General features: G+C 39.8%; 1 protein-coding gene across 1 annotated transcript in view; it reads left to right on the top strand.

Moving 5' to 3' along the window:
* The window catches only part of LOC103085703 (putative zinc finger protein 56), a 24,977-nt gene extending 6,784 nt beyond the window's left edge, over nucleotides 1-18,193 (top strand). Inside the window, 6 exon segments of the mRNA XM_082931029.1 lie at nucleotides 5,890-5,926; nucleotides 7,467-7,480; nucleotides 10,570-12,274; nucleotides 13,238-13,266; nucleotides 13,498-13,661; nucleotides 18,137-18,193. Of these exon segments, the coding sequence (XP_082787155.1) occupies nucleotides 5,890-5,926; nucleotides 7,467-7,480; nucleotides 10,570-12,274; nucleotides 13,238-13,266; nucleotides 13,498-13,661; nucleotides 18,137-18,193 (2,006 nt within the window).
* Nucleotides 18,194-18,380: the final 187 nt, after the last annotated feature.

Raw genomic sequence — 18,380 nt, 5'->3', positions numbered from 1 at the left:
ATATGGTAATTCTACTTTTAGTTTTTTAAGGAACCTCCATACTGTTCTCCATAGTGGCTGTATCAATTTACATTCCCACCAACAGTTCAAGAGGGTTCCCTTTTCTCCACACCCTTTCCAGCATTTGTTGCTTATAGATTTTCTGATGATGCCCATTCTAACTGGTGTGAGGTGATACCTCATTGTAGTTTTGATTTGCATTTCTCTAATAATTAGTGATGTTGAGCAGCTTTTCATGTGCTTCTTGGCCATCTGTAAGTCTTCTTTGGAGAAATGTCTATTTAGGTCTTCTGCCCATTTTTGGATTGGGTTGTTTGTTTCTTTAATATTGAGCTGAATGAGCTGTTTATATATTTTGGAGATTAATCCTTTGTCTGTTGATTAATTTGCAAATGTTTTCTCCCATTTTGAGGGGTGTCTTTTCGTCTTGTTTATTGTTTGCTTTTCTGTGCAAAAGCTTGTTTCATTAGCTCCCATTTGTTTATTTTTGTTTTTATTTCCATTACTGTAGGAGGTGGATCAAAAAAGACTTTGCTGGAATTTATGTCAAAGAGTGTTCTTCCTATGTTTTCCTCTAAGAGTTTTATAGTGTCCGGTCTTACATTTAGGTCTCAAATCCATTTTGAGTTTATTTTTGTGTATAGTGTTAGGGAGTGTTCTAATTTCATTCTTTTACATGTAGCTGTCCAGTTTTCCCAGCACCACTTATTGAAGAGACTGTCTTTTCTCCATTGTGTATCCTTGCCTCCTTTGTCATAGATTAGTTGACCATTGGTGCGTGGGTTTACATTTGGGCTTTCTATCTTGATCCATTGGTCTACGTTTCTGTTTTTGTGCCAGTACCATATTGTCTTGATTACTGTAGCTTTGTAGTATAGTCTGAAGTCAGGGAGTCTGATTCCTCCAGCTCCGATTTTTTCCGTCAAGACTGCTTTGGCTATTCAGGGTCTTTTGTGTCTCCATACAAATTTTAAGATGATTTGTTCTAGTTCTGTAAAAAATGCCATTGGTAATTTGATAGGGTTTGCATTCAATCTGTAGATTGCTTTGGGTAGTGTAGTCATTTTCACAGTATTGAGTTTTCCAATCCAAGAACATGGTATATCTCTCCTTCTGTTGGCATCATCTTTAATTTCTTTCATCAGTGTCTTATACTTTTCTGCATACAGGTCTTTTGTCTCCCTAGGTAGGTTTATTCCTAGGTATTTTACTCTTTTTGTTGCAATGGTAAATGGGAGTGTTTCCTTAATTTCTCTTTCAGATTTTTCATCATTAGTGTATAGAAATGCAAGAGATTTCTGTGCATTAGTTTTGTATCATGCAACTTTACCAGATTCATTGATTAGCTCTAGTAGTTTTCTGGTGGCATCTTTAGGATTCTCTATGTATAGTATCATGTCATCTGCAAACAGTGACAGTTTTACTTCTTCTTTTCCAATTTATATTCCTTTTATTTCTTTTTCTTCTGTAATTGCCAAGGCTAGGACTTCCAAAAGTATGTTGAATAGTAGCGGTGAGAGTGGACATCCTTGTCTTTTTCCTTATCTTAGGGGAAATGCTTTCAGTTTTTCACCATTGAGAATGATGTTTGCTGTGGGTTTGTCATATATAGCCTTTATTATGTTGAGGTAGGTTCCCTCTGTGCCCACTTTCTGGAGAGTTTCTATCATAAATGGGTGTTGAATTTTGTCAAAAGCTTTTTCTGCATTGATTGAGATGATCATGTGGGGTTTTTTTCTTTATTTTATTTGTATTTATTTTTGGCTGTGTTGGGTCTTTATTGCTGTGTGCGGGCTTTCTCTAGTTGCGGCGAGCGGGGGCTACTCTTGATTGTGGTGCGCAGGCTTCACTGTGGTGGCTCCTTTTGTTGTGGAGCATGGGCTCTGGGCGTGTGGGCTTCAGTAGTTGTGGCACACAGGCTCAGTAGTTGTGGCTCACAGGCTGTGGAGTGCAGGCTCAGTAGTTGTGGCACATGGGCTTAGTTGCTCCACAGCATGTGGGATCTTCCCAGACCAGGGCTCGAACCCGAGTCCCCTGCATTGGCAGGCAGATTCTTAACCACTGCATCACCAGGGAAGCCCAGTCATATGGTTTTTATTCTTCAATTTGTTAATATGGTGTATCACATTGATTGATTTGTGTATATTGAAGAATCCTTGCATCCCTGGGATAAATCCCACTTGATCATGGTGTATGATCCTTTTAATGTGTTGCTGGATTCTGTTTGCTAGTATTTTGTTGAGGATTTTTGCATCTGTGTTCATCAGTGATATTGGTGTGTAATTTTCTTCTTTAGTAGTATCTTTGTCTGGTTTGGGTATCAGGGTGATGGTGGCCTCATAGAATGAGTTTGGGAGTGTTCCTTCCTCTGCAGTTTTTTGGAAGAGTTTGAGAAGGATGGGTGTTAGCTCTTCTCTAAATGCTTGTTAGAATTCACCTGTGAAGCCATCTGGTCCTGGACTTTTGTTTGTTGGAAGATTTTTAATCACAGTTTCAATTTCATTACTTGTGATTGGTCTGTTCATATTGTCTATTTCTCCCTGGTTCAGTCTTGGCAGGTTATACCTTTCTAAGAATTTTTCCATTTCCTTCAGGTTGTCCATTTTATTGGCATAGAATTGCTTGTAGTAGTTTCTTGGGATGCTTTGTATTTCTGTGGTGTCTGTTGTAACTTCTCCTTTTTATTTCTAATTTTATTGATTTGAGTCCTCTCCCTCTTACTTGATGAGACTGGCTAATGGTTTATCAATTTTGTTTATCTTCTCAAAGAGCCAGCTTTTAGTTTTATTGATCTTTGCTATTGTTTTCTTTGTTTCTATTTCATTTATTTCTGTTCTGATCTTTATGATTTCTTTCCTTCTGCTAACTTTTGGTTTTGTTTGTTCTTCTTTCTCTAGTTCTTTTAGGTGTAAGGTTAGATTGTTTTTTGAGATTTTTCTTGTTTGTTGAGGTAGGCTTGTATAGCTATAAACTTCCCTCTTGGAACTGCTTTTGCTCCATCCCATAGGTTTTGGATCATCGTGTTTCCATTGTCATTTGTCTTTAGGTATTTTTTGATTTCCTCTTTGATTTCTTCAGTGATCTCTTGGTTATTTAGTAACGTATTGTTTAGCCTCCATGTGTTTGTGTTTTTTATTTTATTTTTCCCTGTAATTGATTTCCAGTCTCATAGCATTGTGGTCAGAAAAGATGCTTGATACGATTTTAATTTTGTTAAATTTACTGAGGCTTGATTTGTGACCCATGATGTGATCTATCCTGGAGAATGTTCCGTGCATTCTTGAGAAGAAAGTGTAATCTGCTGTTTTTGGATGGAATGTCCTATAAATATCAATTAAATCTCTCTGGTCTATTGTGTCATTTAAAGCTTGTGTTTACTTCTTTATTTTCTGTTTGGATGATCTGTCCATTGGTGTAAGTGAGGTGTTACAGTCCCCCACTATTATTGTGTCACTGTCGATTTCCTCTTTTATAGCTGTTAGCAGTTGCCTTATGTATTGAGGTGCTCCTATGTTGGGTGCATATATATTTATAACTGTTATATCTTCTTGGATTGATCCCTTGATCATTATGTATTGTCCTTCTTTGTCTCTTGTAACATTCTTTATTTTAAAGTCTATTTTATCTGATATGAATGTTGCTACTCCAGCTTTCTTTTGATTTCCATTTGCATGGAATATCTTTTTCCATCCCCTCACTTTCAGTCTGTGTGTGTCCCTAGGTCTGAAGTGGGTCTCTTGTAGGCAGCATGTATATGTGTCTTGTTTTTGTATCCATTCAGCAAGCCTGTGTCTTTTGGTTGGAGCATTTATGTTTATGTTTATGGAGGAGTTATGTTAAACATAAATCCATTCATGTTTAAGGTAATTATTGATATGTATGTTCCTGTGACCATTTTCTTAATCGTTTTGGGTTTGTTTTTGTAGGTCCTTTTCTTCTCTTGTGTTTCCCACTTAGAGAAGTTCCTCTCACATTTGTTGTAGAGCTGGTTTGGTGGTGCTGAATTCTCTTAGCTTTTGCTTGTCTGTAAAGCGTTTGATTTCTCCATCAAATCTGAATGAGATCCTTGCTGGGTAGAGTAATCTTGGTTGTAGGTTTTTCCCTTTCATCACTTCAAATATGTCATGCTACTCCCTTCTGGCTTGTAGAGTTTCTGTTGAGAAATCAGCTGTTAACCTTGTGGGAGTTCTCTTGTATGTTATTTGTCATTTTTCCCTTGCTGCTTTCAATAATTCTTCTTTGTCTTTAATTTTTGCCAGTTTGATTGCTGTGTGTCTCGGCATGTTTCTCCTTGGGTTTATCCTGTTTGGGACTCTCTGTGCTTCCTGGACTTGGGTGGCTATTTCCTTTCCCATGTTAGGGAAGTTTTTGACTATAATCCCTTCAAATATTTTCTTGGGTCCTTTCTCTCTCCTCCTTCTGCGACCTGTATAATGTGAATGTTGTGGTGTTTAATGTTATCCCAGAGGTCTCTTAGGCTGTCTTCATTTCTTTTCATTCTTTTTTCTTTATTCTGTTGTGCAGCAGTGAATTCCACCCTTCTGTCTTCCAGGTCACTTATCCGTTCTTCTGCCTCAGTTATTCTGCTATTGATTCCTTCTAGTGTATTTTCCATTTCAATTATTGTATTGTTCATCTCTGTCTGTTTGTTCTTTAATTCTTCTAGGTCTTTGTTAAACATTTCTTGCATCTTCTCGATCTTTGCCTCCATTCTTTTTCTAAGGTCCTGGATCATCTTCACTATCATTATTCTGAATTCTTTTCCAGGAAGGTTGCCTATTTCCACTTCATTTAGTTGTTTTTCTGGGGTTCTATCTTGTTCCTTCATCTGGTACATAGCCCTCTGCCTTTTCTTCTTGTCTATCTTTCTGTGAATGTGGTTTTTGTTCCACAGGCTGCAGGATTGTAGTTCTTGCTTCTGCTGCCTGCCCTCTGGTGGATGCGGCTATCTGAGAGGCTTGTGCACGTTTACTGATGGGAGGGACTGGTGGTGGGTAAAGCTGGCTGTTGCTCTGGTGGGCAGAGCTCAGTAAAACTTTAATCTGCTTGTCTGCTGATGGGTGGGGCTGTGTCCCCACTCTGTTGGTGGTTTGGCCTGAGGTGACCCAACACTGGAGCCTACCCAGGCTCTTTGGTGGGGCTAATGGTGGACTCTGGGAGGGCTCACGCCAAGGAGTACTTCCCAGAACTTCTGCTGCCAGTGTCCTTGTCCTCACGGTGAGACAGAGCCACTCCCTGCCTCTCCAGGAGATCCCCCAACACTAGCAGGTACGTCTGGTTCAATCTCTATGGGGTCACTGCTCCTTCCCCTGGGTCCCGATGCACACACTACTTTATGTGTGCCCTCCAAGAGTGGATTCTCTGCTTCCCCCAGTCCTGTCAAAGTCCTGCAGTCAAATCCTGCTAGCCTTCAAAGTCTGATTCTCTGGGAACTCTTTCTCCCGTTGCCGGACCCCCAGGTTGGGAAGCCTGATGTGGGGCTCAGAGCCTTCACTCCAGTGGGTGGTCTTCTATGGTATAAGTGTTCTCCAGTTTGTGGGTCACCTACCCAGCAGTTATGGGATTTGATTTTATTGTGATTGCACCCCTCCTACCGTCTCACTGTGGCTTCTCCTTTGTCTTTGGATGTGGGGTATCTTTTTTGGTGAGTTCCAGTGTCTTCCTGTCGATGACTGTTCAGCAGTTAGTTGTGATTCCAGTGTTCTCGCAAGAGGGAGTGGATTTCTGCATTTTAACTGTTCCCTGTGTATTCAGAAGGAGGCAAGCAGTGGGTAAGTTTCTGAAATATTTTTCTTGACCCCTCAGTAGTGTCCTCAATCCTTAGCTGAGTAAAGAACCATGATTCTGGAAAAGCCACAGAAAACCATATTTCTTTTTTCTCAGGTATAGGAATTTCTGTTTATCATCTGAATATTTTACCCATATTGTAGCAAGAGGCAGAATGCTGAGCTGTGGAGTGAAATGAATGCAGCTTGGGGATGTATCAAAGTGTGAACACAGGTCATATCTCAGAAAGGCAGAAGGGAGGCCTCATTATTAATAGTGTTTGGCAACTCTGCCCTAGTCAGACAGTTATAGGGCTCTGTCCTTCAACATGTAAAATGTATTCTTTCACCCTCCAGTGGGTCTGCTGCTCAAACAGACACAAAAGCACAATTTTTATCATGATCTACGACACTCGCCATCTGGCTCCTGTGAACTTGCTGTTGCTTGTCATTGAGGAGCATGAGGCAGGCTGTTTTATGGAGGTCCCTTGCTCTTTCGTCTCTCCTTCAGCGCATGGTTCCACTGTATGCTCAGCTGTCAGTCCAGTCACCAATCCCTGAACATTTCCTGCTTCCGTCCCCATTTGATATTTTTAGGAAGCCTCATCAGAAGATGGGAAAACACTGGCTGGTCTTTGATTCCATCTGGCACCTCAGAACCTGCATTGATCTGTCTCAATCCCTGTCTTCTTGTTTAGATCCCTGAGCCATTTCTTTTTTTCTTTTTTTTTTTTTTTTGCGGTACGCGGGCCTCTCACTGTTGTGGCCTCTCCCGTTGCGGAGCACCGGCTCCAGACGCGCAGGCTCAGCGGCCATGGCTCACGGGCCTAGCCGCTCCACGGCATGTGGGATCTTCCCAGACCGGGGCATGAACCTGTGTCCCCTGCATTGGCAGGTGGACTCTCAACCACTGCGCCACCCCTGAGCCATTTCTTTTTAAAAAATTTTTTAAATTTGTTTTTGGCTGTGTTGGATCTTCATTGCTACGCACAGGCTTTTCTCTAATTGCAGCGAGTGGGGGCTACTCTTTGTTGTGGCGTGCGGGCTTCTCATTGTGGTGACTTCTCTTGTTGCGGAGCACAGGCTCTAGGTGCGCAGGCTTCAGTAGTTGTGGCGTGCAGGCTTCAGTAGTTGTGGCATGCAGGCTTGGTAGTTGTGGCTCACGGGCTCTAGAGTGCAGCCTAGGTAGTTGTGGCACACGGGCTTAGTTGCTCCATGGCATGAAGAATCTTCCCAGGCCAGGGCTCGAACCCGTGTCCCCTGCTTTGGCAGGTGGATTCTTAACCATTGCACCACCAGGGAAGCCCTGTAATATTTTTCTGCTATGTACAAATCACTTCAAGCTATGTAGTGGAGTGGTCATCATAGATGTGAGAAAGTATCAACAGAGCCTGACTAATAAGTCTTTCCAGGTTTTTTTTTTCTGATTTTGAGGCGTGCCACAAACCCATGTCTCAAAGTTACTAGAATTCCATTTTATCCCCATTGTCAATAACAACTGTCACCTCTGGTCTTTTTAATGAGAGCTATTCTAAGAGGCATGGTGTAATATCTCATTGTGGTTTTTATTATCATTCCTCCTGAGGGCACCTCTGAAAATTGGGAGGCTTCCTCCAGTTCAGTCTCAATGCAATTTAAGAAAGGACCGGGGAGTCAAAGGCCAGCAAATTGTCATGGACTTTGCTACACTTTTCGGTTTAGTGTTTTCGGGATAGGTAATTGCTTGGGTGGTATGGCTTATTAACTCATTTGCAGAGTTTTCCCAAAGGCTTGTATGTTTATATATTGTTTTAAACTTGGGTTCCTCATATGTTAATGAGTGCCTGTTGTTTACTTTTCTGCTATCCGGCTGATATCACTCCTCATTGGTTTCATTTTTTTACTTGCAAAGTTAATGTTAAGAAATATAATGGTATGATTTCTAGTAATTTGAGGGGTAGGCTAATTTTAATATTTGATCACATGGAGTGTTAGCATGAACTTTTGATATTCTAAAGCCAGTGCATTTCTTTGTTTAAAGTATATTTATAGTTAATATTTTAGTAGCATTCTTTCTTGTGTTCACATTCTTAACTAATGTAATCATATCCTTAAAATGCTCAGACTTTGGCTGTTAATATAACTAGAGAATATTTCATTTATTAATATTTAATTTTGATTTACAGATGATATAACATTTCATAATGTTTTCTGCTTCTTCATGGGCACATAGTTTTGTAGGAGTTATTTAGAAAAATATTTTTGTTATATCATGGACATTTTATAGCAATAACTCTATTACCACGAAAATAGTGTCAGGGCTCTTTTATGTCAGGCAAATTAGATTTAAAGTTATAGATAGGGGCTTCCCTGGTGGCGCAGTAGTTGAGAGTCCACCTGCCGATGCAGGGGACACGGGTTCGTGCCCCGGTCCGGGAAGATCCCACATGCCGCGGAGCGGCTGGGCCCCTGAGCCATGGCTGCTGAGCCTGCGCATCTGGAGCCTGTGCTCCACAACAGGAGAGGCCACAACAGTGAGAGGCCCGTGTACCGCAAAAAAAAAAAAAAGTTATAGATAAATTTAATATCATATTACATGCTTCATAGATACCCCCCATCCACTACCACCATCAATGAGCATTACGTTAAATTATAGTAGTACCAGTCAGGGATTGTTGTGGTCCTCAGGAACTGTAATTTTTCTCCACAAACTCCATTGATTTTTCAGAATTATTCTTCCCTTTCTCTGTGTCTTTGCCACTGGATTAGTTTCTACCCTGGAACATTGCATGTTTGAGATTTGAGCATTTACTGCTTTTCCCCTTACATACTCTTTTGCCTCAGCAAAGTACTTTGCTGATGCCTTCCTGCTGCTAGAACTGTGGGCTTATTGTAGTGTAAGAGTGTTGGGTGGGAGGGACACAGCCAGTCTCTAAGATGTGTTTTTTATTCTGACATACCATCTCCTAGAACCGCAACATCAATTCAGCTGTGTTTCAGTGACAGTGCACACTTGGTGAGCTGAGAATGTTTCTGAAAAACTTTGTTCACATTTGCCAGTTTCCACAGACAATTACAAGTTCCTAATGAATATCACTAGAGTCTAGTAGAGACTTTCTCTTTTTTATGACCCCTGAAGGCATTCGGGGGTTCACATGGAGGAAACAGAAAACTCAGAGGTCTCACACTGGTTAGTGATGTTAAATGTATTTTCTTTTTCCTACTTTTATTCTGTATATTGATTTTAGTGAGACGTCTCTTACTCTTTTTGCACATTGTCTAATTTTGCAGCCCTGTTCCATCAAGGCAAGCCAAGGGACCAGTTTTGGCAAATAAGTTGTGAGTGGAAGTAATGAATTTCTCATCTGAATCACCGAGTCCGTATTTTTAATAAATCACAATATCACACCTAAGAATTCTGATTTTACAGATATACCCAGAATGTATGTAAACATTTATCCACATTAACATGATGTAAAAAATTGTCAATAGAAGCATTTTTTCATAACAGCCAGAACTTTTAACTCTTGGTACTTTAGTCTGGTGGGCTGCTTGGGTTGAGGGTCTTCTTAAGAATATGTTTTCTCACATTGTAAGTCCAGATGCACATCCTGGTTGTCTCAGTAGTTTCTTTGTCTATTGAGTTCATGTACATAATCCTCTTGAGTCTACTTCCTTTCCTTGAAAAATCTTGATAATTTTCCTCAAGCCTTTTCAAAGGAATAAGTACTGTTAGATGGCTTTGAATAGTGTATTTTTTATAGTAAAAACTCAAAAGTTATTTTGGTTGAAAAGATATATTATTATTCTGTTATTTTTATTATACTATCTTTTTGTCTGCATTACATCTTGTATACCTTATTTTTGCAATTTGTTCCCGACAATATTGTATCTGACCGTAATTAAATAAATTTACAAGTTGCTCATTCTTCATTACATGTATGCCAGAGCCAATGAATTGGATGTTTAAGGTCCCTGCATATGTAGGGAGTTGCTCATTTATTGGCTGTTCATATAACTGGAGAATGTTTCATTTATTGATAATTAATTTATTTAATTTTGATTTCCAGATGGTGATCTTACACATGTTTTATGCTTCTTCATGGGTACATAGTTTTATAGGAGGTTTTTAGAAATATCTAGTTGTTTTAAAAAAATGTTTTATCGGGACTTCTCTGGTTGTCCAGTAGTTAAGACATCTTGTTCCCAATTCGGGGGGCACTGGTTTGATCCCTGGTCGGGGAACTATGATCCCGCATGCCACATGGGCCTGGTCAAGAAAAAAAAAATTCTTCATTTTCTCTGTGTTATATTTGTTTCCCAGTTTTAAAGTGGCAGTCATTTAGATTATTCATTAGATAAGCTAGTTTTGGTTTATTTATTGTTACAATATATTTTTGGTTCTTTAGCATTTATTCATATATAAGAAGTATTCTGAAAATAAACACACACACACACACACACATAGTTTAATATCCTTTTCTCCTCGTTACCAGTATGTTTACTGATAATTGGTATGTGCTTTGGTTGGCATCATGGGTGAAAACTACACTTTGATAGGTGACAGCAGTTTTTCCAATGTGAGTATTTTTGTCATAGGTTGTTTAAAAGTGTGCCATAAAATTACTGGAATTACCTCTGATGACTTTACCTTTAGTAAAGAATCATTCCTATTGTGTTTCTACAAATTGTAATATCATGGTTGGTGAGGTTCATAACTTTGCTTGATAGAAGTATTATTTGGCTTAGCATGGTTTATTTAACCTGAAACATTTATTCATGAATTGTAATGAATGGGATACTTACGGTTCTTTATATCTTATAGATATCTCTTACATGCATGTGATCAAGATATTACAACTGAAAGCAAATACTGATAGAGGAGAAGTATTCCAAACAGTGATGTCAGAAAGACATGAAAGGAATGAAATGAAACATTTCTACCTCAGTGATGTTCAAGAAAATATGTATGACTTAGTGTCTCAGAAGAGAGATGAGGAAAGTAATTACAAACAAATACCTATAACCCATAACGAAAATCTCACTGAGAAGGGAGATGAACATGTTAGAAGTGTTGCAGGAATCAAGCCTATTGAAAATAGGCTGGCATTAAGCTTTTGGGTTGAACTGCATATATTTAAAAGTGAAGAGAAGATTGATGAATTTATTCAAGTGGACAAGGATATCAGGAGTAGTGCCTCATTTTCACCACTTGAAGGAACTTCTTCTAGTGTTCAAACCAACATTTCAAGTACACATGCGAGTGGTTTCATGCGTCCTTCAGTAGTGACACAAGAACAGGAAGCACACAGGGAAAGATCTTACAAATGTAATCTGTGTGGCAAAACCTTCCTTCAGGGATCATACCTCAAAAGACATCAGATCTTCCATACAGGAGGGAAAGTACATAAATGTGATGTATGTGAAAAAGTCTTTACTCACAATTCATACCTTGCAAGTCATCAGAGAACTCATACTGGAGAGGAGCCTTACAAATGTAATGAGTGTGGGAAAATCTTTCATTACAGCTCAGAACTTGGAAGACATCAGTTTCTCCATACAGAAGAGAAACTACATAAATGTGATGTATGTGAAAATGTCTTTATTCGAAATTCATTCCTTGCAAGATACCGGAGAAATCATAATGGGGAGAAACCTTATAAATGTGATGAATGTGGCAAATTCTTTAATCAAAAGGCATACCTTACAAAGCATCAGAGAGTTCATAATGAAGAGAAGTCTTACAAATGTAATGTGTGTAGCAGGGTCTTCAATCGAAATTCAAATCTTGAAAGTCATCAGAGAATTCATACTGGAGAGAAACCTTACAAATGTAATGACTGTGGCAGGTTCTTTTCTCAAAAGCCAAACCTTGGAAAGCATCAGAGAGTTCATACTGGAGAGAAACCTTACAAATGTAATGAATGTGGGAAAATCTTTCATTACAGCTCAAAACCTGGCAGACATCAGTTTCTAAATACAGAAGACAAATTACATAAATGTGATGTGTGTGAAAATGTCTTTCCTCAAAATTCATTACTTGTAGGATATCAGAGAAATCATACTGGGGAGAAACCTTATAAATGTATTGAGTGTGGTAAGTTTTTTAGTCGAAAAGCACACCTTAAAAGTCATAAGGGAACTCATACTGGAGAGAAACCTTACAAATGTATTAAGTGTGGCAAGCTCTTTAGTCGAAAAAGTAACCTAACAAGACATCAGAGAATTCATACAGGAGAGAAACCTTACAAGTGTATTGGGTGTGATAAGTTCTTTAGTCGAAAAGCACACCTTATAAGACACCAGACAATTCATACTGGAGAGAATCCTTACAAACGTAATGAGTGTGCCATGGTCTTTAGTGAAAAATCACACCTTGTAAGTCATCAAAAAATTCATACCGGAGAGAGCTGATACAAATGTAATGAGTTTGGCAAAAGCTTTTATCACATCTCAGCCCTCACTCAACACCTGAGAATCCATACAGGACAGAAATTATATTGGGTTGCCCAGAAGTTTCAGTTGTTTCCGTAAGGTGGCTCTAGGAGCACTTAGTTGTCTTTAACTTCATTCAAACAATTTTGTTAGATTTTATGTGACAGCTGCGATATCAGCGTGCATTTTAAAAAAAGACATAAAAATTGGTGAATTTTTGTGTAGCCATTTTAATATTGAAGATGGAAGGAAAAAAGCAACATTTTCAGCATATTACTCTTCATTATTTCAAGAAAGGTAAAAACACAACCGAAACACAGAAAAAGATTTGTGCAGTGTATGGAGAAGGTGCTGTGACTGATCGAACATGTCAAAAGTGGTTTGCGAAATTTCATGCTGGAGATTTCTCACTGGGTGATGCTCCACGGTCAGGTAGACCATTTGAAGTTGATAGTGATCAAATTGAGACATGAATTGAGAACAATCAACGGTATACCACGTGGGAGATAGCCGACATAATTCAAAATATCCAAATCAAGCGTTGAAAATTATTTGCACTAGCTTGGTTATGTGAATTGCTTTGATGCTTGGGTTCCACATAAGTTAAGCGAAAAAAAAAACCTTGACCGTATATCTGCATGCGATTCTCTACTTAAACATAATAAAAAGTTCTGTTCTTAAAACAAATTGTGATGGGTGATGAAAAGAGGATAATGTACAATCATGTGGAATGGAAGTGATCGTGGGGTATGTGAAGTGCACCACCACCAACCACATGGACAGCTAGTCTTCATCCAAAGAAGGTGATGTGTCTACAGTGGGATTGGAAGTCCTCTATTTTGAGCTCCTTCCAGAAAACCAAACGATTAATTCCAACAAGTACTGCTCCCAATTAGACCAGCTGAAAGCAGCAGTCCATGAAAAGCATCCAGAATTAGTAAACAGAAAACACATAATCTTCCATCAGGATAACGCAAGACCACATGTTTCTTTGATGACCAGGCAAAAACTGTTACAGCTTGGCTGGGAAGTTTTAATTCATCTGCCATATTCGCCAGACATTGCACCTCTGGATTTGTTTATTTCGGTCTTTACAAAATTCTCTTAATGGAAAAAAATTTCAATTCCCTGGAAGAGTGTAAAAGGCAACTGGCACAGTTCTTTGCTCAAAAAGATGAAAAGCTTTGGGAAGTTGGAATTATGAAGTTTCCTGAAAAATGGCAGAAGGTAGTGGAACAAAAGGGTAAATTTGTTGTTCAATAAAGTTCTTGGTGAAAATGAAAAAAATTTGTCTTTTATTTTTTCTTAAAAACAGAAGGCACTTTTTGGCCAACTCAATATAAACGTGATGAATTTGGCAAAGTCTGTAGTTGAAATTCAGACCTTGCAATTCATCAGAGAATTCATAATGCAGAAAAATCTCTAAAAGGTAATGAGTGTTGGAATACCTTTAGTGAGATCTCAACCCATACTGCAAATCAGGTAATAAATACAGAGGGGAAATCATATTAATGTGATATATGTGGAAAGGTCTTCATTCAAAATTGACACTTTAGGGACATCCCTGGCGATCCAGTAGTTAAGACACAAATGTAATGTGTGTGGCAAGGCTTTTACCCAAAGATCACAAGGTGGGACATACTGGAGTGATACCTTATAAATGAAATGAGTGTGACAAAACCTTTTCTTGACTTCAAGTATTAGTTAACAGCAGACAGTCCATTGAAAAGAAACCCTTCAACTGTATGAGCAGAGGCTTTATCCAGGCCTCACAATGCACTAGATTTCTCAATATATATCTTTGAGAGAAACCACACAAAGCAGTATGTGTGTTAAGGCTTGTACCTGAAGATCAATGCTCTGAAACATAGAGAATGTATTTTGAAGAGCAACGTTTCAAATGTCATGAATGTTGTAAAAATTTTCATCAGCTATCCACACCTTTGTTGTAATGAGAGCATTCATACAGGTCAGAAACTATAGATACTTACTGAACATGGAAAGAAATTGACACAACAGTGCATCCTCAGGGTTCACCAAAGAACTCATATTGGGAGGGAATCCTTACAAATGTAAGGATTCCCTTACATTAAGTAAATTTTTTGAATTAGGTAAATTTTTTGAGCAATTCTTAACAACAGATAACATATCAGAGAATCCATACTAGGAATAAATGTCTCATTTGTCCAAGGTTAATGTGAGATACTGTATGCTGCAGAATCATTGCAAGTGACAATACGTTAAAACGTGTGACATGATGTTTGTAGTACCAGAAGAAGGGCATAAGTATGCCAATATCTTCTCTGTATAAATATGTATTATTGGAGTTCCTTTGAAAAGACTACATTATATTTATACCTTTCAACCTGAAGTTTGAAGTCTCGATCTTATGCCTGCATTACAGGTCTTCCATGATAGTCTCTGGCAAGGAATCTATAAAATGAGGGGTCCAATTTGATTAGGTGTGGGTCAGTCACATCCATGTTTCCTGAGAAAACAAGGACCTTGAATTATCAAATTCAATATTGTTTGAATTATCAACAAGGGGGGGACAAAGAATAATGTAGAACTGTGACATGATTTATCATGTTAATTCATGTGTCTTTTAAAAAAAAATAATTAATTTTTGGCTGTGTTGGGTCTTCGTTTCTGCGCGAGGGCTTTCTCCAGTTGCGGCGAGCGGGGGCCTCTCACTGTCGCGGCCTCTCCCGTTGCGGAGCACAGGCTCCAGACGCGCAGGCTCAGTAGTTGCGGCTCACGGGCTTAGTTGCTCTGCGGCATGTGGGATCTTCCCAGAGCAGGGCTCGAACCCGTGTCCCCTGCATTGGCGGGCAGACTCTCAACCCCTGCACCACCACGGAAGCCTCGTGTGTCTTTCTGTAGATAGGTCATAGTGGGTCATAGGACAGAATGCTTTACTACCCGACCATGAATAGGTCAGGCAGGACGTTAAGGGAATGGGCTTTTCGTGGGAGGAGAGGGACAGGTCAACAGGGACTGATTATGTGGTAGGAACAATGTGTCGGAGAAGTTGGTCACTTCCTCCACTGCCTGGGGAAAGCTGTATAGATCTATGATTCATGAAAAACTAGTCTTATTCTTCGAAATGAAAGGGAGAGCAGTTATCCCAAGAGGAAAATGTCCTCAAAAGTCCCAGAGTTCTAGGGCTTCCCTGGTGGCACAGTGGTTAAGAATCCACCTGCCAATGCAGGGGACACGGGTTCGAGCCCTGGACTGGGAAGATCTCACATGCCGCGGAGCAACTGCAGCCCATGTGCCGCAACTGCTGAGCCTGTGCTCTAGAGCCCGGGAGCCACAACTACTGAGGCCACGTGCTACAACTACTGAAGCTCGCATGCCTAGAGCCCATGCTCTGCAACAAGAGAAGCCACCACAGTGAGAAGCCTGCGCACCGCAACGAGGAGTGGCCCCCGCTTGCTGCAACTAGAGAAAGCCTGCGTGCAGCAATGAAGACCCAACACAGCCAAAGATAAATAAATAAAATAAATAAATGTATAAAAAAATAAAGCCCCAGAATTCTATGTGTATATGTATGACATTTAACTGCTGTCACTGCCTTTTGCTACTGTTTTATTCAGAATGTCTCATAGGTCTCTTGTTTTAATTAATAAAATTTAATTATTTTTCATGATCCTAATGAATCATGTTCCTTTCACCACCACAGTTTTCTTCCACCTAGGTACTTTATACCAGAAGGTAACAGTGCATCCGTAGGTTCTCGGGCTTTAGAGAATCTAACTATTTCTATCCATGATGGGTTCGAAAAACTTATAAGTAGATTATTTATCCTTGTGTTGTTGTCTCCAAACTTTTCTCCAGAATGTTTTTGTGGCTATAATGAAATGCAGTTCTGTGGCAGTTTCTGATTGTCATGTCATTCTGAATTTCTGTCTTTATGATTATAAAATAGGTTTCCTTATTCTTGACACATTATTTACTCTTTAATTTACTTTGTATTATGTTAGCCCCTCTATTTTGAATGGTGTTGAAATGGTGTATTTTTTCATGCTTTTTTACTGTGTAAATTTTTGGAGTGCATTTCTTGTGGGAGACATATTGTTGTCTGTGTTGAAAAAAAGTGCAGTTGAGGGCTTCCCAGGTGGCGCAGTGGTTGAGAGTCCGCCTGCCGATGCAGGGGACACGGGTTCGTGCCCCGGTCCGGGAAGATCCCACATGCCGCAGAGCGGCTGGGCCCGTGAGCCATGGCCGCTGAGCCTGCGTGTCCGGAGCCTGTGCTCCGCAACGGGAGAGGCCACAACAGTGAGAGGCCCACGTACAGCAAAAAAAATAAAAAATAAAAAATAAAATAAAATAAAAATGTGATATATTTTCTTGTATTTGTATGTGTGATACACCAGGACGTTCTGCTCATTGTACCTGGAAATACTTGCAATGTTAATTTCCCTATCTAAAATTCATCATATTTGAATGGATTCTAGTGTTTCTATGGATGAAATGTTTCACGTTAGGGATGTGATAAAACGCACTCTGTAGCAGATCTTATCTAAGATATTGTCATCAAAATATCGAGGGTTGAAATGAACTTATTGCATAATTGATAATCTAGTTTTACTTTCTCTAGGGTTCATATAAGGAGAATATACCTCCCTATTAAATGCCCTTAGAAATGTTGCAACGTAATTATTCTTTACATGGCAATAAATGCCAGTGTCTTCTGAAGAATATATATTTCACAGCCTGTTATCCACACTTGTCAGAACTTTCAAAAATATAAACAGAGCTAAACTATACTGCATCTTGCAAAAAATACAAAGTAAAACGTTCTAATTTTCTTCATGATGAACATAGTCATCTGAGATTACACTGCTTAGTTTTTATGTACATAAGTATAATTTCATAAACAAGTTTTTCTAGTATATAGTTAAACATAATTTTCACAAGTGTGGAATAGAGCAAGTGTCTTAAAGGATAATGTAGTTCTCATAGAAAGGAAAATATTTTTTCTGTTTTGTTGCTCCCTATTTTCATGGAATCTATATGAGATGATGGATGCTTACTAAACATTGCGGTAATTATTTCAATATATGTAAGTCAGAACATTATGCTGTGCACCTTAAAATCATAGTGATGTATGTCACGTACCTCTCAAAACGGGATAAAATGTGGTTTTAAAAGGCAAATAAAACACTAGCAAAAAAGAAAGAACAATGCAATTTATAACAATTAAAATTACGGAAATTATCATATGCCTTAGTCCTCCAGCCTCAAACCCCAAGTTTTGCCCGAGTCTGTGGAACTGAGCATATTGTTGGGTTTGTTGTCCTGGCTGAATTAGGAATAGAAAGGAAAAGCTCTTCTGTGAAATGGCCCATTCTCCCCAGGGAGGGTTTTGTATTTCTCATTCTAGTTTGTAATAAAGAGAGAATTGCAGCTCTTGTTTCCTAAAACTAATTCAACTTCAGGAAATGTTCCCAGATCAAACTACTGCACCACAGCTACCACTTGGAGGCCCAAGTTCCCAGCCACTGAATTGCTGGAGTTTCAGGAGCGGGACATGCGAGCAACCTGCTGGCGAAAACAGCTGTTTATTGAAACCACTTTTAACTTGTTGGGAGGGAAACATCTCAGTTTCCCACACCAGTGGCCCACACATCTGTAAGCTTTTACCTTAAAAGTGTTCCAGAAAGTCACTTAAAATCAGCAGTTACAAGGGAAGGGGAAGCACGGCGCTCTCACTCGCCCCGCCACCCCAGACCCTTCCTCCTGCTCTCTCAGCGCAGAGCTGGGCTCTCGCCCCGCCCCTAGCCAGTAGCGCCCCGCCCAGAGCCCGCCCCCGGAAGTCCGCCTGGTCCCTTCGGACGCACTTTCCTCCTGAACCGGAAACGGGGTGCACGTGTTGGAGGTCTCGCTACGAAGCGTGTATTTCTACTTTGCTGTAAGTATGTGCTGCGCTGTTCCCCGTATTCTGCCTTCAGGGTCTTGGGAGTGACTATCAACCTTACACCCCAGCGCCTGGCCCTCCGGCCGAGTAAATCCAGACGCTGTTACAGGTTGGGTATCTGTTCATTTGGGTTGAAATCGGTGCGAGGTTGCCCGTTCTCGTGGCTTTTCTGCCTTCCACGTAGACACCGCCTTTGGCGTCGTTTTCCTTCATAAAACCCTTCAGTACCCCCGCCCCCCGCAATGAGAAGTCCTCTTCCGCGAGGTGGATTCGCGCCC

This window comes from Lipotes vexillifer, unplaced genomic scaffold (genome assembly GCF_000442215.2).
Source record: "Lipotes vexillifer unplaced genomic scaffold, Lipotes_vexillifer_v1.1 scaffold1665, whole genome shotgun sequence".
Lineage (NCBI taxonomy): Eukaryota > Metazoa > Chordata > Mammalia > Artiodactyla > Lipotidae > Lipotes > Lipotes vexillifer.
This window is presented reverse-complemented; position numbering and strand designations above follow the sequence as displayed.